General features: G+C 45.7%; 2 protein-coding genes across 6 annotated transcripts; both read right to left on the bottom strand.

Annotated features, from left to right (window-relative positions):
• Positions 1-93: 93 nt before the first annotated feature.
• On the bottom strand, positions 94-15501 carry LOC147225192 (BTB/POZ domain-containing protein 10-like). Of its 5 annotated transcripts, none has more exons than XM_086163956.1 (8): positions 15329-15501; positions 7462-7697; positions 6674-6977; positions 5447-5549; positions 3349-3469; positions 2203-2400; positions 1644-1754; positions 94-1408 (listed from the first exon to the last, which is right to left on the bottom strand). In XM_086163956.1, the coding sequence occupies exons 2-8, from the start codon at positions 7637-7639 to the stop codon at positions 981-983; spliced, it is 1443 nt and encodes a 480-aa protein (XP_086020082.1). In that variant the 5' UTR covers positions 7640-7697; positions 15329-15501; the 3' UTR covers positions 94-980. The 5 variants fall into 5 exon arrangements, with proteins under 5 accessions (XP_086020082.1, XP_086020081.1, XP_086020083.1 ...); XM_086163955.1 differs by having other exon boundaries at positions 7462-7700; XM_086163957.1 differs by having other exon boundaries at positions 7462-7787.
• A 567-nt stretch (positions 15502-16068) lies between these two features.
• Positions 16069-17908, bottom strand: LOC147225193 (parathyroid hormone-like). The gene is made up of 3 exons (XM_086163972.1): positions 17866-17908; positions 17024-17118; positions 16069-16695 (listed from the first exon to the last, which is right to left on the bottom strand). The coding sequence occupies exons 2-3, from the start codon at positions 17101-17103 to the stop codon at positions 16470-16472; spliced, it is 306 nt and encodes a 101-aa protein (XP_086020098.1). The 5' UTR covers positions 17104-17118; positions 17866-17908; the 3' UTR covers positions 16069-16469.
• Positions 17909-24362: the final 6454 nt, after the last annotated feature.

A 24362-nucleotide genomic window follows, 5' to 3' on the forward strand; every position in this document is an offset into this window, starting at 1 on the left:
TCATCGCTGCCCGGTGACCTTCACCGCCTCTGCCGCGCCTTCGCCAGAGGTGGCGGGTCACTGCTTGGGATCGCGAGTGAAAAGACCGCAATCTGATTGTGAACGTTATTTATTAAACCACGTCGTCCGTGTGCTTTGGCTGTGAGTCGGACGCGTTCGTTCATGGGTTTGATCACCAACAAGCTGCTAAAAATAAACAGTCTTTGGAGGAAAAAAGACAGAACAAAGTCCAACAGACTGGCCTGATGAAGACAATGAAGAGGCGACTCCGCGCGGTGGCGGAGAAAACCTTGTTATTGCAGAACACGCTTCTCGCTCGGCCTTTTAACGCGGACAAACATCTGATCGCGAGCGGGGACGGAGGCTAATGTGCTTCATCATCGAGTCCCTGCAGACGCGCAACTAAAGGCAAATTGGTGTTTTGCCGGAGATGAGTGGGTAGAGTGATGTGTTCAGGTGCAGCCTGAAAGGGGGAGGGAAGATCTCAATTTTTTTTTTTTTTTTTTAAGCAGGTTTCCAATATTTCACTTGTAAAGTTTGGCTGATTTAAATACCGTATTTTTACCATTGCAAAAAATATTTTTATTCAGTAAAGAAAATTAGACAATTTATTTTTTCCCTTTTTTTTTCTCTTCCTTTTCTAATTTTAAGATCCCAAATTTTGTTATTCTCCATCGACTTTCGAACTGGTTTTTGTTCTCGGATAAGTGCTTTTGTTTCCCTCTCACTGTCATTAAAGTTGAATTCCAATCCGAGTGTGTTCAGAATGCACTTCCGTCTCCTGCCACTGAGGGTCTCAGTTCAAACTGCACCTGAGGTTCACACTGAGCAACAGGCTCTGGATCGGCTGATCGTCGGTGGTGGATGTTTCTGTGCTTCAATCTGTGACCCTTTAATAGATAGAAGGCCTTGCTGCTGGCAGTGGGCGTATGTGTTTGTCTGTGTGCATGTAGTAAACTGTGCGTGTGTGCACGTGCGTCTCATGCGGAAGGGGACGGTGAGTCTGGGTCTGGCTCGTAGTGATACGCTGCCTGAGTGAGGGGCTGCTGGTCTCTGAGCACCGGGCTTTGTGTCGCCTGGCCGGAGGCGTCCGGGCCCTGATGGGTCTCCGGGGGCGCCGCCAAGGACTGGTGGGCGTCGCCGGCGCCGGGCTGCGGCGGGGTGTCCAGCTCGTCCACCTGCGGGCCCGGGGGGTGCAGGACCACCAGCTGGTCCTGGGGGATGTCGGCGGCAGCGGCGGCCAAATTGGTGGTGGACTTGGACTTGACGCACTGGAAGTCCACATGGCGGCTCTTCCCCTCCTCCTTCTCCCACGACATCCGGATGAACGGACGCTGAACGTAGTTGTAGATGACCTCCGGTCGGCCTCCGGGACGCCGCTTCACCTTCTCCTTATATGTTGGGTAACCTTGGGTCAAAGTTCAAATAGACTCGTGTCTGATCTGAGGCAGTTGGTCGGTAGTATTGAAAAAATATTTCTACGTAACTCCGCAAATTTACGCGGGATAAAATTCAAACCATTGAAATTTCCCCATCGTGACACGATTAAGAGCCTATTGTGTTATAAAAAAAATAGACCACAGCTGGATGAGACTGAACGGGTAGAATTATTGCGCTTCCAATTTCACCGGCGAGTCTCATACCTTCAATCCCCAGTCGGATCTTCTTGAGCCCTCGGTCCTTCAGCACCGATTTGGCCACGTCTCTGTTCTCGATGTACTTGAAGAAGCGGTACAATTTGGTGCTGTAGATGACTGCGGACCAGAACACCATGTCAGCATCAGAACGGCAGCAGCACAACACGCAGGACGCTGTCAAGGGCCGCGCCATGCCGCACCAACAGCAGAGCACTCGTGTTGATAAGCTACACGTCTGCTACTTCTGTATTTTTCGGCTTGGGTCGTAATATTAAACAGCTGCTCCACGGCACCGATCTTAGAGCCCAGTTACAAAAGTGTTGGGAAAGTAATGAAGTAGTAACGGGAGTGAATGTCATGCAAAGTTGATGCCAAGTACTTAAGTTATTATTATTATTATTGAGGGAAAAAGGATGATTGTTGATTCTCATTTAAGAACTTTTATAGCGTCATAAAATCCACTGACAAATACCACATTGCAGTAAAATGCAGGCGTGCGCTGAGTGAGCTGCTGTTTGCAGTGCCCGGTAAACCGGTTAAATACTGCACGCGTGTGGTCATTTACTCTGAGAATACTCCTCCCCCATCTGCGGCGGGTACTCCTCATCCCAGTCCACCACGTCGTCGTCCGTCAGCACCACCACGTGACACTCCCGCTCGCCGCTCTGGGCGCTCGCCACCATCAGCGGCAGGACCATCTCCTCCAGGTAGCACTCGAACTGACGGCGAGCCCCGTCATTGGACAGCTCGTGCATCAGGGCGCCTGCGATTGGACCGACGGGAGGTTTAGTTTCTCGGCTTCAGACTCAAAACTGAACTTTTGGATCGGAATTCAGATGTTGAATTTTGCTTTTTTTTTTTTTTTTTGACGACGACAATGAGAGGCAGTTAAGTTTCACAGACCCACGTATTGACTGGGCTTCGAGAAAGCGAGGAAAAATATAAACATGTAGAGACAAGCTTTGAAACCCGATCATCTAATCTGAGCGCGCACACCTTCAATCCCACTGGGATTAAACATAACACATCACAACTACATCCTTGTGTTACTGAGGATGTGTGTGTGTCTGCACAACCAACATGAGATCGCGGAGCTAATCATGACCTACTTAAGAGTCATACACACACACACACACACACACACACACACACAAACAAACAGCAGGATGCTCCTCCCACATAGTCAGGGAAACAAACAAGAGGCACCAGAATCAAATGACAAACACAAACACACACACACACACACATAGGTGACACAGTTATTGAGTATCAATGCAAACACACATCAGAAGGATGCGATGCAACTCCACATATTGTTCTGAGATATTTAATCTCAGCTATTCTTCACAGCTCTGAGCCACCAGCTACATTTATTTAGTCTATCGCGCCTCCGGATTATTAACAAAAACAATCCAAAGTGGTTGTGATTAAAGTTGTCATCACGTGCGTCGTGTGTACAATAGTGTGTGTTCTGCATGAAGTGTGTGGTGTATCATATGTATCGCATATTAGAGATGCACAGGTGTGGTGTAACGTGTGCATTATATGCAGCTACTAGTGTATGTGTGTAAACATAGTATGAAGCAGAGACAGCAAAAACAGTGTGTGTAGGATGTGCACTTTCAGTTTAATAATCACAACTTTAGCTGACGGACGTTCACAGGTGTGTGTGTGTGTGTGTGTGTGTGTGTGTGAGTGTGTTAGTACTCACTGAGGTCTCTGCACTTGATGGTGCTGTAGTTGAAGGAGATGCAAAGGTAGTCACATGCTTCTCTCAGCTCAGGGATGGAGACGCCATCAGGGCAGCGGATTATTCCTGACTTGTAATAATCCTGCCATTTACAGACACACACAGACACACAGCGGGGGGGTTTCAGGCACACACACGGGGGAGAAAACACGGCGCCATTATTGACGCCGCTTCACTCAAAGAGTCAGAGACGACACGGGTCGAGAGAGAGAGAGAGAGAGAGAGAGAGAGAGAGAGGGAGGAAAATAAAGTCCGGAGCCGTCAAGAGGAAGAGGGAGGGAGGGAGCAAAGAGGCGGGGGGGAGCTTTTGAAGCAGAGGCTGTTGTCGTCACATTCTCTGCTCCACTTTCTGAGCTGGTTGTGTAACATCCGCGGTCTCCATGGAAACCAGGACTGAACCACTCAGCTCCGCTCGCGTCCTGCTGCTCGACGACGGTTTCCGACTTTTGAGTCTATAAATCCGGCGGCCGCAATCCAACCACTATTAACCTTTTAATCAAAGCACTCAGAGAGCAGAGGCGCGGCCGCAGCACAAACACTCTCAGTCTCCTCCGTGTACCCAAGCCCCGCTCCATAGCGCCGCCTGTGGTGTTTTGCGGTACCGCAGAGAGACGTGACAAAACGCTATTTTTCATATGAAAATTTAAATAAAATAAAAGGTTTTCATGTGGCGCTCGGGACGCTGCCGCCGGTTTGTTTTTGCGGCTTTGGGGACTCGATTCACATGTGAAGAACCAACATAAAGGATGCCGTCGAGGGAGTCCGTCGATGACGCTCATGAGAAAATGTTCATTTTCAGGTTCCCGTGCACAGGTGCCCGACGGAGTCGTTTGGCATAGAGCCCCACCACACACACAGACAGACACGTGCACGTTTCACCATTCTGGTCACAGAGCATGTGAAAGTGAGGGGCAGCAGTGGCTCCCCCTGAACTCCCCAGGCCCCAGCAGTCTGACCGGCAGTAACCCAAACAACAAGCCCAGGTCCTTCAGGTTCACCGCGTGAAAGATCTACTGCCTCTTCCTGCCCTGTCTTCACCCCAGCTCCTCCGTCGGCCGCTCCGGACCAGCGAATCAGAGCTCTCGATTCGTGCGGGGTCACATCCTTTGGTGCTGGTCCCGATCGGACCCCCTGGCTGTTGCCCGATGCCGTCCCTTTCAGCCCCCTGCTTCTAGGAGGACTTCAGCCTTCTGCCTAATCGGGTCAGGAGTCACTCTGGTCTGATAGCGCCGGACCTTGATTTTCACATCCGCTCTTTTTACGCGTTCACAGAAGCGACGAGTTTGCCCGACGAGTCGGAAGTTGAGAACTCACTAAGACTTCTCCCGAAGAAGTTACTCCCAAAAACCTGGTTCGCGGGGAAATAAGTAAATACTCTTGTCAGCAGTAAATACAAACATCCTGTGGCTTGTTCCCTCATTTTTTCCAAACCAAACTAACCGGCTTCTCGCTCATCAATCAGGTGAGACTGAAGTTGGAAACCTCCGAGTGCACCGGTGGTGTATTTGGGATTAATGTGTGAAGAGGGGACAGACCTGAGGGGTAAACTGTCAAAATAATAGAGCCCGTTAACGGTCCATCACTCAAAGCTGCTTTGACACGTTTCGAAAAGCCTGCTTTTGACCTTCACACCTTCACAGCTGCAGCTCTCGCTGGTGTGTTTAACCTCTTCCCGTGGCTTAAAACCATTAGACAGAACACATTCCCTTGTGTTGGTCAAGGACCAATTAAATGAAGTCTTAGCGGTTTCTATCACGCTTGGCCTCAGTGTTCGATATCAGATCCGAGCCTTGTGTCAAGGATCTCCGGTGAAATGTGGAAGATGCTTTTGGACGACTGTCTCCACAGAGTCCCGCTGCAGGCCAGCGTGACGGCAGTGTGACGGCAGGCCAAGGGATCCGATCTAGGCGCAGGGTTAGGTTCATAACCGAGCGAAAACAAACGCGGGGAAGCAAATGCGTTCGGAAATTAGAATGAAGCCGGGAAGAGCGAACAGAGAACAGAGACTGCAGTGAGGAGGGGGGGTGAGAGGCGGAGGAGGGGGAGGAGAGGAACTCACGAGAATGGCTCTGAAGACCGTCGAGCTGATGCCGTCGGCGACCTCGAACTCTCCCTTCTCGTTGGGTCTCGTGAAGTTGTTTTCCCGGCCGGAACCAAACATTCTGAACACAAGAGGAGGTCAGATGATCTCCGTTGTGAAGCGCTTGCTGAGAGGACACAGCCTGCTGGTCACTCTGCTTCTCGATAAAGTGAGGGATCTCATATTTAATCAATAAACGATTCAGTCCGTTTGGCATGTTGACTGTGAATCTATCAATGAGGAGAGCCTGTTCATCACTGTCATGTGGCACTTAGGTCTTCAAGGGGATCTGTCAGCCGCCTGATTGACAGCTGCCAGTCATGGCATCTATACTGGTGGCGAGGCTGGTCCGCGGTGACAATGTGGCCGCATACGGACGCAGAGATGTCAGGTTTGAAGAGGAGAACTCGGTTTGACAGGCAGATGCTGCCGGGATAAACTGTCTTCGTCTACAAGGAGTTAAAACGATTACCTTTTCAAACCGGCAGACTATGAATTATGGAGTGGTCAGTGGCTAGATGTTGCTCGCCCAGGTACCACATCGAATGGCGCTATTGGCTCGCACTGGTTTCTATGGCAACGGTCAGATTTTGGTCTGAGGACCATTTATTGGAGCTGGACGTTTAACACAAACTGAAGATCCACGGTGCATCGACACAACAGATACAATTTTGACACAAAACAAGGTGACGAGTGACTTTATCTACCGAAAAATCTAAATGTGCAAAAACCGTAGGCTTTATCTGACTCACCCGGCCCACGTTTGGTAATTGGTGGAGATTTTCCAGATACACTTTGCTCATCAATTTAAAAGTGAAATATTTTAGTAGCTATTTTTTCCTGCAATTTCTTGCTCAGTCTTCGGGTAACTTCCAGCCAAAAAGTAAGGCAATTTTATTTCCTGATGATCTTTCTGCAAATTCTTGCTCATCTTTATCTACTTTGTTGGAATTCACTCAGTCTCCGCTGCAGTTTTATTGACGAGCCTACAAAACAGGCTTTATTAGACCGATCCCTCACATATGATGAAACCCTCTGACATCCAGTCGGGGTTGATAAATCGAGGCAAAAACAATCAGAGGCTGGACGAAATGGGACATTCACGTTGTGAGTTTGGAGCTCACAATTTTATCTCTCGTGTGTTCTCTTCACTGAAATAATAATCATAATAATACCAAATAATGATGATCGGGTTTCCAGATTTACCTGCCCAGCATGGTGTTCGGTTGGGCCGTGAAGATCGCGGGATCCACCACGAATCTGGTGTTGTCCACGATGAGCGTCACTCTCTCGCCGCCCCGCAGCCCCCCGCCGCGGTGGGCCTCCTTGCTGCCGAGGTCGCACACATAGACGAGGTCACACGGTCCAAGGCTCTTGGGGTGGTGGTCGCCTCCGGCGGGACCCAGAGTCAGAGGTACGTGTCCCATGACGTGCGGGTAGGGCAGGGGGGCCCTGGGGGGGCGCGGACTGGACGACCTGGAGGAGGAGCCTCCGTCGCCACGTTCGCGGTCTACAGCACAGACGGAGCACGTTCTTTAGAAAACATCATGACCGGTGATCAAGTGGGACCGCTATATACACAGACCGCATTTACACAATATACGATGTACAATTCAAATTTACAGAAAGGTTTCTGAATTTTTCGAAAGTGGATTGCTTTCAAGATTATTCATAATAATTTGTTGATTTTCCTGTTCTCTCAATGTGCTTATCATTGAGCTTCTCAATTACTGCTAGGTTATTTATGGAGAAATTCGCGACTTAATCTATTTCAATTTCATTTAACTTATTTCTCATGTTGGCTAATTTCTTACTCAATTTAGATCATGCTACTTTCGTAAATGTTACATGTTCATTTTGCAAAGGTGACCAAGAATTTTATCTTTTGATTTTACTGCCATGAATATGGTAATGTAATTAATATCCTAGAGGTCGATTTTCGTCTTGAAACCAGGATATAGCGTCACGGATGGCACAGATTCGCTCATACTCACCGTACTGTCTGGTGGGAGAGGTGACATTCCTGATGCAGGGGGTCAGCTGACCCTCTCCTCGCTCGTGGGAGGAGTCGCGGGATCGATCACTGGAGCGCCGCCGATGTTCCCAATAATATTCTCCTCCTTCTCTCCCGCCGCCGATGCCGTCGCTCGACGCTCCGGCCCCGTGACTCATGGCGACGACCTGCTTCGGTTGGACCACGTCCAGCACCGAAACGCCACACTGTCTGTCACTGCTTCACGTGGAAACACACAGAGGTGCAGGATGATCAGGATGGTGGAGCTGTCAATCAAGGAATTTGTTGATGTTCGATCGTTTTCACCTGATTTTGAAAAATGAACGAATAATTAAGAGAAACAAAATGACTCACAGAACAGAAGGAAATAAATTAGATAAATTGTTCAAATAATCATCATTTTTGCTAATTTCTTTATGTACATCCTTTTAATCCGCTATTGTTAGAAACAGAGAACATCTGACTATTCAACCGCTTTTTGAAAATAATGTTTACTGAGTTTCAAGGAAACTATGTGATCATAAATGTTTTTCTGTTATAGAAGATAAAAAAAAAGTCTGATAGGATGGCACGAGCTTAAAATGTTGTTTGCTTTATTTCTTTACATTTTCAGTATCCTTGTGTTACAAATTGGACACTGCGGTTCATCCCGCACTGATTTCCGTTATCAGTGTCATAATAAAATCCAATTCCAAGCTACAATAGTGTCTCTGACGCACAAAGTGACAAAAGAATAGGAAGATGATTACAACTGATAGGTCTACACACACACACACACACACACACACACACACACACACACACACACACACACACACACACACACACACACACACACACACACACACACACACACACACACACACACACACACACACACACACACACACACACACACACACACACACACACACCACCATCAGTCGGAGGGAACACTGAGTTCACATGAAGCAAGTCGCTGGCGCATGAATTCATCCTTACACACATTAGATCTCTCTCTTTCTCACACACACTTCATTGTGCATACAGCACTTAGGGGGGAACGGGTGTAGGTTTTGCGTGCTGAGCTGAGGAGGCGAGAAAGGAGAGCGTGGAAAAGTCTGCAGTCAACTGCCATGAACTCTTTGCTGCAAAACGCTCAGCATCCATTAGAGAATGTATCCATGTGAAACAATCCAAGAACTTTCATTACGAGTTCAGGAGCATCTCAGCACAACCACTATCTAACAAGGAGCAAAGTTTTACTCTGGTGTGTGTGGAGGATAGCAGGGTGCTCATAGCTGAAGAAATCCCTTTCCCCAATCAAGATCTAATAAACGTGATGGACGAGCAGATCCTCAACCGCCCTCTGAACTCAACCCTTGGGTAAGTGTGTGTGGGGTTGGGTTTTTTTAGTGCTTCGCCTCCTTCCCCAAATAACTTGTCCATCACAACTCTCAGTGTTTGCTCTCCTCTTTCATACTGGTCAACACTGATCTCCTTTCGCCAGGTCAGTCCAAAATCAGCAGCCTGACAGATCCTCATCCCTCATGGGACTTGTTTGTCCTGGACAACAAGAGGTTCAAACCCTCTTGTTAGCGGGTCCAGAATCTAGTGGCATCAGGGACTCCATCAGTGGCGTCAAACATCTTTACCTAGGCAGAACTAACACGCCTGCTGCACGAGATGCTGCAGCTCAGCGCGCCATTTGCGATTTCCCCAGCACAACAAAACTCACTTTGTGGTGCTTTTTCTCCGCAAGAGATTGTCTTGTCCTAAAATAGTGAGTATGAAATGCTAAATTACTAATCTGATATTTTCAGCAAAAGTCCATTATGAGTCAGGCTGTATAGTAAATGAGATGAGTGACGATGTGGCCATTAAACATGTAAATTATTAATGCGGAGACACAAATCAGTATGTATAGGACTTACTTTGGCAGCAATAAAGTTACAAATATCCCAAATGAACTCTTTCACATGATATTGGGATTTGAGATGAGAAATCTAGTTTAATTTATTGCTGCTAGAATATAAATATGGGTGTGTGTAGAAACAAAGATCAGGTCTTAACACCAATGCTTGGTGGAAAAAAAATAATAAAACTGAATATTTAAAAAAAAAGTGGGGTTGATGAGAGACAGACATAAAACCACCTTTTAAATGGATGAGGAAAAACAGCCAACGAGCAGAAACAGTGGGTCATGTGGAGTGAATTAGGTCTACAGTCTTATCTTTGCCTTCCAGCATGGAGCTCCCGGTGAGATGTCTGGCACTGGACGTCATGGTTGTCTGAGGCCGTCTGATACTTCAGTGACTAAACAAAAACTCCGAAAGTACAAAGGAAGTGCAGAGTCAGACAGTTCTTTGTGCCTCGTTGGCTCCTTAAATATCTTTGGAAAATATGTGTCAATAAAGATCTTGTCTGGTAGAGGAAAAGTCTAGACGGACTGGAGAAGCGGCAGCGGCGGCACGTGGGTCCGATGAAATCGACATGCCGTTGAAGTGTAATGAATCCTCGGCTTCCTCGAGAACGGACTCTGAGGGACATGTCGAGGTCACAGAGGAGAAAGCGTGATGAAGATGCCCTGCAGTGAAACATGATGACCAGCCACTGGAGAAGGCGGGGGCTGATAGAGACATCCCGCCATTATTTTATAGTGTTGGGAGTTGTGACCTGCAGTGTCTCTGTGCAGGACTGTCTCAGAAAATTAGAAAATTGTGATAAAGTTCTTTATCTTCTGTAATGCAATTAAAAAACAAAAAATGACATTTCATGATATTCTAATATTTTGAGATGGGACTTTTGAGTTTTCTTAAGATGTAAGCCGTAATCAGCAATATTGAAATAATAAAAGGCTTGCAATATTTCAGTTGATTTGTAATGAATCCAGAATGTATGACATTTTTGTTTTTGTAATTGTATTACAGAAGATAAAGAACTTTATCACAATATTCTAATTTTCTGAGGCAATCCTGTATTTGTGCGATATACAACTACACCCAACAACATAATAAAAGCGAGAATACAGAGGAAGGTGGTTCTTAAATACCAGAATATATCCTGATCTGATTAAGTGGAAAACAATAATACTTTGACTCTGATTGCCTTCAGCATAATGAGAAGGAGTTTGATTACACTGATCCTACTTTAGATTTTTGGTCATTTCTTGCAAATACCAGGTCAATTTATCACTTTGTGAGTTTTGGGAACCATTTTAAAATTCATCCAAAGCATTTTCCAATGTTTTCAAAACTGATAGAGCATTTGTTTGACAATTTAGTACAAAAAGTAATGCTTTGCAGCATCACTGTCAGTTTCTGATCTACATCTGACTCAAGACAGTCATTTTATTCAATTCCTCGGATGACCTCACGGTTAGTTAATAAGTTATATAACTCAATATCATGGCAAGTTGTAACAGCAAGCACATAAAGAAGTGAAAGAGGGCTCTGCATGTATCTGATTCCATGCCCACCCACGATGGGCTGGAGTTTCTGGGCATCCAGTTCAGAGAAGAGGCTGCCAGTTATGTCATGGCTGGTAATGAGACATGTCAGCGTCTGGCTGCCGCCCAGATGCTGACACGCACCGTCGCCATCACCTCCATGATCAACCAACCAGTCAAGGTCGCACCTTCTTTATTGCCCGTCCTTTGTGTAACCTGACTGAAGCATTTCAAATGGCATCACCCAGTGTGTAAATCTAAAAGCAGATCGGTATTTGCTGATTAGATTTTCAATTTCTATTCGGGTTTTGGAAATCAATGCATTTTCACGCAATTTGAGTGATGGTTTTAAGTGTGTAGAAAATATGTTTGTTGACGATCATCTTTGAAACAAAAATCAAATAAGAAAACTTGAAAAAATTCCTACTCCTTAGAGATCAACCAAAAGTCACAAACACATCAGCCGGACTCCAAATAAAGAGACACACACACATACACACACACACACCCTCTCAAAAAACTAGCAAATTATTTCTGAGAAATCTGGAATTCCTTAAAAATCAGGAGACCTACAATAGAAGAATGAAACCGTTCATGGTACTGAAGAAACACAAAGTTAATCGTGTTGTCTCTGACAGGATTTTCCACATCCGATCAGATATCATGATACACAAAGTGACAGAGCCTTCAAGCAAAATGACTAACATAATTCATTTTCTACGGATGCATCTAGGCCAGCGGTCCTGCACCTATGGCTCGCAAGCCATATATGGCTCTTCCGGTGACGGCATATGGCTCCCAGACAATTTTGAGTTGAAAAAGAAAAAATCAGTTTGGAACTGATTTTAAAAATACTTGTTTATATTTCTTCATAATACTGTGTCATATTAAAGTAAACAGAAATTAGTTTTGAAGAAATTTCACGGGTCACCCGTCGGTCGGGCTGGGAACCATTGGCATCCGATTACGTCCGGATCATTGTAAAGGTGAAGAAATTAATTTCATCAGAAAGCCACCTAGTTTATCCGCGTCAACCCTCGTAGCGGAAAAGATGGCGAAAAGAAAAAAAGTGCATTCCAAGCTGCGTGGACAGAGGAATTTGCATTTGGATCTGCGGTATGTGTAATACGCTATGATAAAATGCATCGACGAAACGGTCATATATAAAGCGGTACTTCGAACAAAACCATGCAGCACCAGAGGTCATATTAAAAGTAAGACATATTTCATTTATTATACATTAAAAATACTATAAGGCTCTCCATGAAGTATATCTAGAAACATTTGGCTATTATGGGTCTCCCAGTCAAAAAGGTTCCCGGCCCCTGATCTAGGCCACGAATGGGCACCAAAAGCCCTAATCATATTTATATAGTAAATTTAGTGTCAATATAAAAGAACTTGAATAACCTGTGCGGTTGGAACATCATTTCAAAGTAAAATGAAAGGTGAGAGCAAGTAACAGTTTGGAAGCGGAAGCAGATGCTCGTGTCCTTGAAGACGCGGGTCACCATAGCAGCTGACACACACACACACACACACACACACACACACACACACACACACACACACACACACACACACATATCCCTGTCTCACAGAATGAAGGACCACATTCAATTCAGACCGAGAAGAATGATAGCGATCCGGGATTAACTGATAGACACGTTTTGAGGCGTCTGGTGGCACAAACGGGTATTTCTATGCGTCGCGGGATGTTGATGTTCGGCGGCGGCGGGAGAGGAAACACAGGAGAGCGCGGCCGGAAGGCAGGAGGAAGGAACAAAGAAACCGGAGAAGCGGTCCCCCCCCCCCCTCACAGACTAACATGTGCGGCACGAAGAACAAACACGGATTTAACTGTTTTACACTTAGGGATACAAGTTCGCCAGCAAAGACACAATCGGACACACAAGCGCGGAGCAAGCTATTAAAAGCACGAAGTGAGCGGCTTGAGGGACGAGGGTCCTATCAATTATTTAGGGTCTGCTGACACCGACACACGGGGGGGAGGGAAGGGGTATATGGCAGCGCCTGCTGCAATCAGCAAAAACAACCTAAATTACCTTTCAAATGGCAAAGCCTCTTAAAAACATCTAATTGATGCCAATCCTGGCAGCTTGGGCTGTATGAAAACATGAAACTTACATCCTAAGATGCAATATCACACAATCTGATTAGGTTTGGGAAAATCACTGATCAGATACTCGGCACCAACGCACCCACTGAGCACTGCAGAAGCCCCTACATCCCAGAAATACACTCAGCATCCCGGATCTGACCTACAAAAATACAACTTCCATATTTAGACTCTTTTCTCCCCAAATTTCCTCACAGTTTTCGGAGTCAATGTTCTGATATATTTTAGCAAATTTCCCCGGAAACCTTATGTCCACGGTGATCATTTTCGAGTAACTTAAATCCAGTATTCTAGTAGTCTTGCTCCCGAATAATTTAAATCCTACTTTGCTGAGTCTGACGTTTGATTCACTCATGTGACACATCCAAGAAATAAGATAAGAAAGGAATTACACCCTTAGAAGACGCAACAAGAACATCTGCGTCTGCGGACGAGACATAGTGGAAAAAGGGGAAAATCTAGACAGAATGTTTAATTGCTCAGCTCAAATGACAAAAATGCGAGACGAAAAACAAGTGGTCACGCACGGACGGTGAAGGTGATAGTTGAACCGAAGCTTTTCCGTGGGGTCCCGGGGACTTCCCCTCCAGTTCCGAGTCGCTCCTCCGCAGGTGCGGGAGCATGACAAAGCTAAAGGCGGACGGCCGAGCACCCACCGGTCGGTGTCCGCGGGCCAAGTGAAGACAAAGCAGCAGGGGATGAGCTGCGGGATGACCGCGGCGCAGAAACTCGGCGCGGCACCGAGCAGAGCGGGCTCGCAGCCCTCAGCATCCTCGCTCATCACTTCCCGCCGTCATCCGCATCGTCCCGACCGGACCGGAAGCTCCCGCTGCGGCCGCGTGCTGCACCGGCGGCTCCGCCGGAGTCACCGGGGGGAACCTGGACCTGTGAATGGCCGCGTGCTCGGCGCAATCCGAGCGGCGCTGCCTTCAGGTGCGGCTCGGAATTGGCCGCTTCGAGGGAAAGGGTCGTTCGTGGAAACCCCGAAGGAAAGCCGCTTATTTTCCGGGCTATCGCTTAGACTCCCCGCACAACCGCGACTCCCGCACGTATACAATCAATACAGCGTTACGTTGAAGGATTGGGGTATTTGGGGGGGGATAGACGAAACGAACTGGAGTCCTTAAACACACCACCGAGACTCTTTCCCCCTCACCAGAGTAGTAAAAGACGACAAAACGTGTCCTACGTTAAAGTGTGATTTTATAATTCACCGAAGTATAATAACACCGAGATTAGAGGTCACTTAGACTCGGGCCGTTTAATAGAAAACATCGACTTACTTTACCCCGCTGGTTTATTATCACTGCATTTTAAATCGGCTCCCACACACAAGGTGGGATGTCAGGCTAAGGATTGTTTCAATGAAAACCCAGAACAAAACTGTTAAAGCTACACGAGCATCAGACCAAAATACCCGATAAAGACCGTCTTCACATAGGATCGTCTTGGATATAATTTATGAATATAAAAATAACTGATAATGACAAGACTTGAACGGCACGGAGGGGCAAAACTAGCTTTGGTAATCTAACCAGGCGCAACTTTCCTCCGTATCTTGCGGTTTGTTTACCTCCTCCACCGCCGTCCGCAGTGACGCCTCGTCGGCCGGTCGAATCCGGCCCGACCTCAACGTGGTTTAACTTGACAGAATGACCGGCTGAGAGAAGATCGTGGGTGGGATTAACGACGGGAACATCTGTCAGTAACTTGTGACCGTCGTGGCCATCTGTCCAGCGATATCTCATTGATGCTAGCTGTGAGTGAGTGTGTGTGTGTGTGTGTGTGTGTGTGTGTGTGTGTGTGTGTGTGTGTGTGTGTGTGTGGTTGGAAAACATTTAATCCGAGTGTTAACCTTTTCTTGTTGGGCATCTGACCATAGTCAGGAAGTAGGAAAGTGAACCTTTCTGTTAAAAACAAACAGATTTACAAATAAGGATATATTTGAAATATACCGCACGTTTAGTAGCGGTGTTTTCTTCCTTCACCGCCTCGACCGTTACTTTCGAACCAGCCAATCACGGTGCTGAAAAGGTGCGCGAGCTCATTAACGTTCATTTAACGATATTGGCGATTTGACGGTTTCGTCGAGTTAAAGTTTTTAACTCAAATGTCGTAAACTCACAACGTTCGCTCACAACTACACGGCGTGGAGTCCAAAGACGTTTTTATTTTTTTAGATTAACTAAAAGGATCTTTTTGACTTCTTTAGCTCGTTAGCACTTCCGGCTGCTAGCGTTAGCAGCGTGCCAGTAAACAACACCTGAAACGAGTCTTTACCTTTTCGTGATTCATCCCCTCCCCGCTGGGTTCGATCGTCGCAAAAGGTCTGCTGAAGCATCAAACAGGTTCGCAAAATGACACCCAGCCGTTTCCGTGGATCTGACAAACGGTAACGAGGACTACATTGTGCCACCGATGACCCACCAAATTTCCAGTGCGTGTAAAAGTAGGGTAATTACGGTAAAGACAATCTCCATCAATGGCAAGCCCCGAGGCTCAAAATACTAACAATCGCCTCCGCGTCAAGACGACAGTAGAAAAATCAATAAATTCTTACATCATTAAATTCCGATTTAACACTAGGTTTTCTACCTGAAATCATAAAATCATTCAAGGACAATTATTTCTTTTTTTTCCATTCGTGTGCAACCATATAATGTTGTTCTGCGGAATAATTGCCGTACTCCACTGGTTACCTTAAGCAGCCACTAGATGGCGGTAATGGACCCAAAAGGCAACCTGTAGAATCACAAAGAGATTATAAAGAGATTAAGTATTTAGTGGGAAATAGTATCTTCATTATTCCTCACAGGTCAGTGATGTTATATATAATTTTATCATTTCTACTTAACATAATCGTTGTCTGACAACTGAAATCTCTTTTATTTTATCCCCCAGGGGTTAAAAAGCTCTTCAAATATTTTGAATCGTTATCACGGCTAATAAGGGATTCTTGACGAGAGTTGTTGAGATATAAACACTCGGTTTATAGAAATAAAACTTTACTCAAGCTCGTAATGTAAACATATAACATAAGTGACATATAAAAATATATATTTATACTTTTCTACCTACTTGCATTGCACAGTTTGTCATAGCATTTTTAACATCAAACTATACTCTTTGTAAATTTCTGACACATAAAGTTTAGGAATTAAACAAATGATTGTTGGTCCAACTCGTCACCTCTCTGTTTGTTGAACTAAAGAGGTCTACTAAAGTGCTTCACCATGGGAATATCCATCACTTGTTAAATAGCAATTTCACAAATAAATTAAATTACAAAAATGGGCTTCAAGACACATTCAGGTATCTATACAGTCTCCGAACTAGAATAAATGAAACTGAATGCAAACGTTGTATCGAGATGCTGGAAATGTTGCAGCGATTGTCGAGACTCTGGTGAAGTCAAAGGGAATCAGGGGTGTTTCAGGTGGAGTAGCTTCTCCAGTATCTCCAGAGCCTCCTGGATCTCCTGCCTGGTCAGGGAGTTCTGGCTGAGATGCCGGCCCTTTTCCCAGCTGCTGCGTCCGTGGGCGGCGTGGAGGCCCTGCAGCCTGGTCTGCAGCCACTGGCGTCGCTGCTGCACCTGCTGGTGCTGCCCGACATCATGCATGAGCTGCACCTCGCTCACTGTCCTTTTCCTGAAGATATAAAAGAAAAAGGTTAAAATGAATTAATTAAAACAGTGGGTCAGTTTTGTAAAATAAAAGAGCTAGTTTATTTGTGTAGATATTTTATACACACACATATATATATATATATATATATATATACATACATATATATGTATACATACATATATATGTATACATATGGTATCATAGCTTGATGGGATAGAAATATGTTCTTCTTCATTTGGAAGAAATGATTCAGATTAAAGATATATTACAATACCGTAAATGTTAGCAATATAATAATAAAAATAAATATATAAATATGTAAATAAAAATATGTGTATGTTAGTCTCACCTGAGGGGGTGTCCTTCACCGAGTGTGATGAGGAGCAAAACCCAAAACACCAACATGAATCTGCGGCCCAAATGATGCATGGTAACCGTGATACCCTGGAAATATACATTTAATATCACAGTTCAGGTTAAATTGCATGAGTGCTGTGACATTCCGTGTAATTTATTTAAAAACTTTAAACTAAAGTGTGTGTATCTGGAAAGAGCCCGGTAGCCTCTCATTGATTAATCGTCAAGGCTTTGTCACAAGCATCTTTAGTTGTATGCACTTTTATTTTCTTTTGAGGCATGAGGCGATCCCATCTCCAGGATAAATGTTCCCCGAAGAATTGTAATTTTTTTTCAGCTTATTTGATAAAATGACGCAAAATGCAATAGTAGGCGCAGAGCCCTGCCCCAGAGATCCCACACCACCAAAGCAAGGACTTTTCAGAGGGTAAATAAATTACCCAAGAACTAAAATTAGACACCGGTTCCTGTGGTTCCTCAAAAGGCTCACAGTTTCCGGGAAATATCTGAAGTTGAACAGCATGCGAGGTTTATAAATTCTCTGAGCTATAAGCTTGGATCTTATCAAACGGGTCTGGATGACTTGTTAATTAAGGGCAAGCAGCAATATAGTTTTTCACAAAAAACACAGCGTAAATCTGAAAAATCTATTAGAATTGTTCCATGAAAACCGTTTTCCTGAGAAGCCCAAAATAATCTATTTCAAGTCAGGCAATGCTGAGATACACCACTTCAAATGATTGATCAATCAAACTTTCTCAGTATCAAAGTTTAAAAATGGAGATTATTTATTCTCAGAATCATCAATTCGAAATCAGAATAGGTCCAACGTACCTGTTCATGGAAGCAGTGTGGGGGTCTGGTGTGGTCTGAGGGGTCCCTCTGAACACTTCTGATCAGCTCTGGACTGGAGCTCCTTTTATAGCCATTTATGAGTTGCCATCATTATCGCTGAAGATGTCACTGTCAGTGTTGGGACAGGGGTGACATCACCACCTCTGAACTCAGCGCACACACACCCCCATACCAAACAAAAATACCCCCGCACACAAGCAGTCAAACGCACACAACCTGATGCAAAATTGTCATCATTAGATGAAAGTCTGCAAGATATTGAAGCAAATATGTAAAAAAAAGGTTGCTTTCCTAAGTACTGTTTTATTGCAGGGTCATCCTCCACACCTTCACGCTGCCCTTTGATTCCACCCCCTGATCACTCAGAATCATCTGAGCTCCGTTGTTGCCTCCCTCCCGACGAGGCAACAATAGCAGCCACACCGACGGATTTACAACGGTCACTGAGCTTGGCCTCGTCTCCAAGGCAACACGGGCAACCATTCAAGAACTAACATGATTTAATTTGTTTGACTCCCAAAAAAAACCCCAACAAAAAAAACAGGGGTTTGACTCGGACCCGACGTCAGAGGAAACTGCCCGAATCAAAGAAACCTCTGGGTCGGCGTGGGTTGCTGCTGACGTTGCGGCATTCACGATGGTGGTGGGGGTTCATCGCCCGCTTTCATCACTTTGACTCCGATTAAACACAGACACAAGCTGAAGCATTATCCGTTTCAGTGTGAAATAAAAAGAAGAATAGACGAGTAAGAGGTTATTCTCAGATGTGAGAGCGAAAAGCTGTCCGTGTTTTAGAAGCAGCAGACATGACATGATGGGGCAAAGCACAAGGATCATGAAGGGGAGGACAGGTGTCTCGGTGCATGAGTTGATTGAAGGGGGTCCAGAGGTCATCCTGGTCGGCACACTGAAAGAGCCGCTCTAATATCGGACCCATGTGAAGTAGCATTTTGTTTGTTTGAAAATTTGATCCGAAGCAACGTTCGCCAGGGAGTTAACCAGTTATCTGATCATGCTGTTGCCACTCGGTCCATGTAAACCATAACGCATGTCAAGTTATCCCAGCTGTGTAAAAATTAGAATCGTAATGGAATTAAAGTTCTGCTCCATTGTAGAAAATGCAAGTTTCTGCTTCTGTTAAACATTCATGCTCAGACTTTCACAGCAACTTTTCTCCTGGTTGATGACAAAAAGACAAATGTCAGAAAAATAACCAGGCGTTAAGCCATCTGGACCCTGGTCTGCAGCCACAGGTGTTTTTGAGCAGAGCGGTTTAAGGATGCTACTTTAGGGTCAGCACACACACACACACACATGCACACATACAGGAGGTCACATATGCACACACACAAATGAGGTCAGACACATATACTCACATGATGTCACCATGTCAGGATGAAGGTGACTCCTTCATGCAGCAGATGAATTACGGTCACACTGAGACCCTGCAAGCCATCTGCAAATACAAGACAGACAACTTACATAAGATAATGATGAAACCGGTGAAATGATCACTAATGTATTTTTAACACAAGTACAAGAAGATTATATGGTCATGTTCGAAGTGTTTTTTTTTTTTTCAATTATAAATGTATAACTTTGTGGAGGTAATCATGTGATTTATCAATGATTGATATTTTTTAAATTGTTCTTGTCAAAATAGTTTTTTTCTAAACTTTACACTTTTTGTTAAAGACCCTGTAAACTTATTTTCTTTCCCGTGATATTATTACGGCGTGTTTAGATGACACCTGCTCAACATGTTGACCTCTGACCTCGGCTCAGCAGCCTGGACCTTGTGGTCGGCATGACCTCATTCTGCATCCACTCCAGGCATGTAAAGGCACCGAGGTGCGTGGGAAAAGGTTGAGGGGGATGTTCAAAGGACAAACAGCAATATGGACCACATTAAAATAACTTGACTAACAATAGATGGATATTTATAACATTAAGAATTGATCAGCAGTCACTGTAAGTCATTAAGGAACTGCTAACATTGGATAATTGATTGATCATTTTAATGACAACAGCAGGAATATTATTTTTATAACTACTACCACCACCACTAATACGATGACGATGATAATTACAATAACAATAATAATAATAACAGAGTCTGATGATTTTTTTGACATGTTAATTTCTGAGAACCATGTTTATCTATATCTTCTATGATTTGTCGGTTTTGTGTTACTTCTTCATTCATGAGCACAAAATATTTATTCAGGAGAGAAAAATAAAAGTTTTTCGTTTCTTTTTGCAGATACATATGCATTATCGGAACATAATAGGACTACCAGTGCAAGAAAAAATAATTAATACATAATCTAATATTTGGAATGAAATATCTTTTAAAGTATCAAGGTATGTGATATATGATGGTAATCGTAATAGTGATAAAAAAAGAAAATAAATACATATATTTTCATTAATATTCATGACACGCAGCTTTGACTGGGTTGTCTGGCGACATTTAGTGGTCAAACTGTGAACGACAGTCCTTAAATAAATTCAGTGTATCGTTGTTTCTCCCAATAACGTCGATAATACATCAACAATCGTTATTTAAGGTCTGCCTTCACAACCCATTCTTACATTTTTAACATAACAAAAGCAAAATGGTACACGTTATTGTCGAAGCCTCGTTAAATTTGAAATACATGCAACTCCTACCTTTGGGTAAATAAGCTACATTCACGGCGATTCTCCGGACAAGATCAGAAGATTTTCAACATCCATGTTCTTCGTTAAAGAAGATAATTAGTGTTTTATATTTCGACGTGGTAAGGCTGAAAAAGCACTATTTTGCTTTGAGACTTTATAAATATCTCATCGGTGTTCACGTTAAGTTAAAAACTATCCGCTTGTGAGAAAAACTAACTTAACCTTAAGTCTTTGAATATATCACGAAGTCTCGGCGCCGTTTGAAGTAGGAGTTCAAAGGCAGGACTTTTTTCTTTCTCTGAGGTAATTATATCGTTATACAGTTTTTACACAGTTATTTTTATTATATTCTTTTCCACCTAATTTGTTAAACTGTCTTGGTTGGCGTGGGTGAATTATATTTCGCCATTTCCCTTTCCATGAAAAGAAAGGGTTTCATCCTTGTCGCTGAATGACGAACTAGCTTGATAAAACGGAAAACAGTTAATATAACTTGCGTTTTTTTTATACCAAAGTTGCACCCTTTTAAATACACACGGTCGGTTTATTCCCGTTTTTTTCACACTGCTTTATGAAGGGTCACTAAAAACAACTGGATGTAAATTCGGCTAATCACGCAGTTTCTTTTATTTTTGGTGTTTATTTTTTACACCAGCTATTACTCAATATTTCAAGGCTTTTAATTATCCCGTATTTTGAGTTGCACACAGCTGGATGTTGAGAAACCCTCCCAGATGGGAAGTGATAGAGATTAATGCTTCTGCGCAATCGCAGTTCATCTCAATTATGTAGTTAAAATGCAAATCCTTCCAAACACCATTGTTAGATTGATTACTCTGACTAAGCGGTTACTTTTTGGGAACATTGTCTTCAACTTCTTTTGCACTGAGTCTTATCATGTGTTTTTAATATCGCAGTCCTTTGATTTCACAAAATCTTAAATGCATGATTTTTTTTAAATCTCAGGAGCATGCAATGAATAACTCAACTTTAAAACTGACAAAAAAAAAGTGAAAGAACTATCACATGCTTTTGAAGATTAACCCAATTGTTTTATTATTTAAAACAGGTCATATTCTACAACCTCATCACCAAGTCCGCCTTCCAACCCTATTCTCTGGTTCCAAGACTTATGAACACATAAGGCACATTGCCTTGGCAAGTTGGTTGTCACCAAAAAAAAGATAAGGACAAAAATAGCAGTCAAAAACTCATCGGAGAGCAGCAATAAGAAACAGAGAAAGAATAGATGCAACGAGTGAGTGCTGGCGTGGAAAAAGCAAAGACAGACAAGAAGAAGAAAACAGACAAAAAGTCCTGAGCCTGTCTCTGGACTCAAGAGAAAATCCAAGTGGAAAAACAAGGTTGCTTTGGATTTGCAGTCTAAAACTGGAAAGACCAAATGCCCGATGTTAAAGGTCGAATGTCCAGCTTCGCACCTGCAGTTGCACCACGGCGGCTCCATGACTGCAGGAAATCAGAGAGGCGTAAGGCGTGGCGGAGAAAGCTGAAGATCGTGACGTCCAATGCACGGGGGAAAGTGGCCCCCCTCGGCCGGTCGCGAGTGTCACCCCCTCGGCCATCCAGCGGCGAGTCCAGCCTCTCAAATCCATGGAGTAAAGAGAGGAAGCACAAGTTCCATGTGGACAAGGACTCAGGGTCTCCTTGGCGCAAAGACAAACCCACCGTTCAGTGAAGAGAAAGATGAGGAAAAAGAAGTCCCGTCAATCAATAAGAAAGTTTAGGAGAAGCCAAAGCGAAGGGACTGGCCGTCATCCAATAGTGAAGATAAAGCCGCTGATCCGGACTTGAAGCAATCTCCAGCGACAGTGAGCGCCCTTGCTGCCGCATCGATCTTCATAAGGTTAAAAACCCAGACCCTTTGAGCAGAGCAAATTATTAGAATCATGCTACCAAAAATATGCACAGTTTTTGTGTGTTAAATAGATTTCGACTGAAATGTTATTGTCAGGAATTGCGATGGAGGTCCACAGATGGACAGGTATATACAGGGATACCTTGACTTACTATCACAGGTCGGGCTCCCGGCGCCCCGTGGAGCCGGCCTGGGTGGTTGTGGTGGAACTGCCGGATTAGTGAGGGGTCCAGAATCCGCCGAGCCAGAACCCAGGACCTCTCCTCCGGGCCATAGCCCTCCCAGTCCAGATATTGCAGCCAGGGGAACCCGAGCACCAGGGGGGAGTGCAGTCCCGACAGGATGGCGAAGGAGATTGACTCTGAATGGTTACCTGAAATCCGGATGCGGACTGGGACGGTCTGGTGCTGAACCTGGGCCAGCCGGCGGTTGTTCAGTGACTCGGCGCAGCGGGGCGGTTGAATGGCGGTGGTGGGGATGAGGAGCTCTTTAACCAGGGCCTCATCTATGAAGTTGCCCTCTGCCCCAGAGTCTACCAGTGCCGGGACAGAGCGCTGGTACATGCCCCACTCCAGCGAGGCCGGCACCCGTAGGTGAGCCAGCGGGGAGGAGATCACCGTATGGCTCACCAGGACCCCCCCGTCCCTGGCGGGCCCCGGCGTTTCCCTTCCTGGCCGGGCAGGTGGTGGTGTAGTGGCCCACCTCACCGCAGTAGAGGCAGGCGTTCCGGCGCCACCAGGCAGTCTTCTCCTCAGCGGTGAGGTGCGCTCGGCCCAGCTGCATGGGCTCCTCCCCCGACACGGTGGAACTCGGGGCCGAGGGCAAAGGACGGCCACGGTCCAGAGGGGGACCCTGGGTCCTCCTCTCCCGCCTTCTCTCGCGGAGACGATTGTCTATCCGTATTGCGAGGTTGACCAGGGCATGCAGGTCCGGTGGTTCATCCCTCGCTGCCAGCTGGTCCTTCAGCTCCTCGTTGAGTCCCCTCTGGAAGGCGTATCGCAGCGCCGAGTCGTTCCAGTTACACGCCGCCGCCAGGGTCCGGAATGCGACAGCATAATCGGCCACGCTCTGTCCCCCTTGGGTGAAGTCGCCCAAGCGTTTCGCCACGTCGTCTCCCTGGAGAGGGTGGTCGAAGACCTCCCTCATCTCCGCGGTGAAGGCAGCATAGGACCGGCACGGCGGTCCGTCCTTCTGCCACACCGCCGACCCCCAGCGTAGTGCAGCTCCGGTGAGTAGGATGATGGTATAGGCGAGCTTTTGTTCGTCCGTTTGGTAAGTCATCGGCTGCAGACTAAACACCAGTGAGACCTGTAGCAAGAAATCACCACACTCACCTTGGTCTCCGGAGTATCGCGGGGGATCTGGCACATGAGGTTCCTTCACGGGAGGATGTCGAGGGGCTGGTTCCAAAACAGGGGCCGGTGGAGCGGGTGGATTCTGCTGCTGCGACATCTGGGCTAGAATTGAGGAGATCTGGCCCAGCTGGGCGTTGATGTTCTCAATCTGGCTTTGACTTTGGTGCAGAGAGGTGGCTAGGTCGCATAGTGTCCTTTCGTGTTGGCCAAGCCTCTGGTCTAGCATGGTCAGGGCTGCTAGCAGATTGCCCTCGGGGCTGGGATTGGGCCCCGGTGGTGGGCTCCCTGGGTCCATACTGGCCGGAGAATTCTGTCACGGGTCGGGCGGACTCGGGCAGGGAACCACACCACCAGAACTGGAGTTAGATCGAGTCTCTTTATTTCTGACCGGTACTCGGGGGCTCTCGCAGCGCCGGGATCCGAAGGTCCAGAGGGGGCTCTCGCAGCGCCGGGGTCCGAAGGTCCAGAGGGGGCTCTCGCAGCGCCGGGGTCCGAAGGTCCAGAGGGGGCTCTCGCAGCGCCGGGGTCCGAAGGTCCAGAGGGGGCTCTCGCAGCGCCGGGGTCCGAAGGTCCAGAGGGGG

Source organism: Fistularia commersonii, chromosome 17 (assembly GCF_037954325.1).
Source record: "Fistularia commersonii isolate RoL2024-O1a breed Wild chromosome 17, RoL_Fcom_v1.0, whole genome shotgun sequence".
NCBI classification, from domain to species: domain Eukaryota; kingdom Metazoa; phylum Chordata; class Actinopteri; order Syngnathiformes; family Fistulariidae; genus Fistularia; species Fistularia commersonii.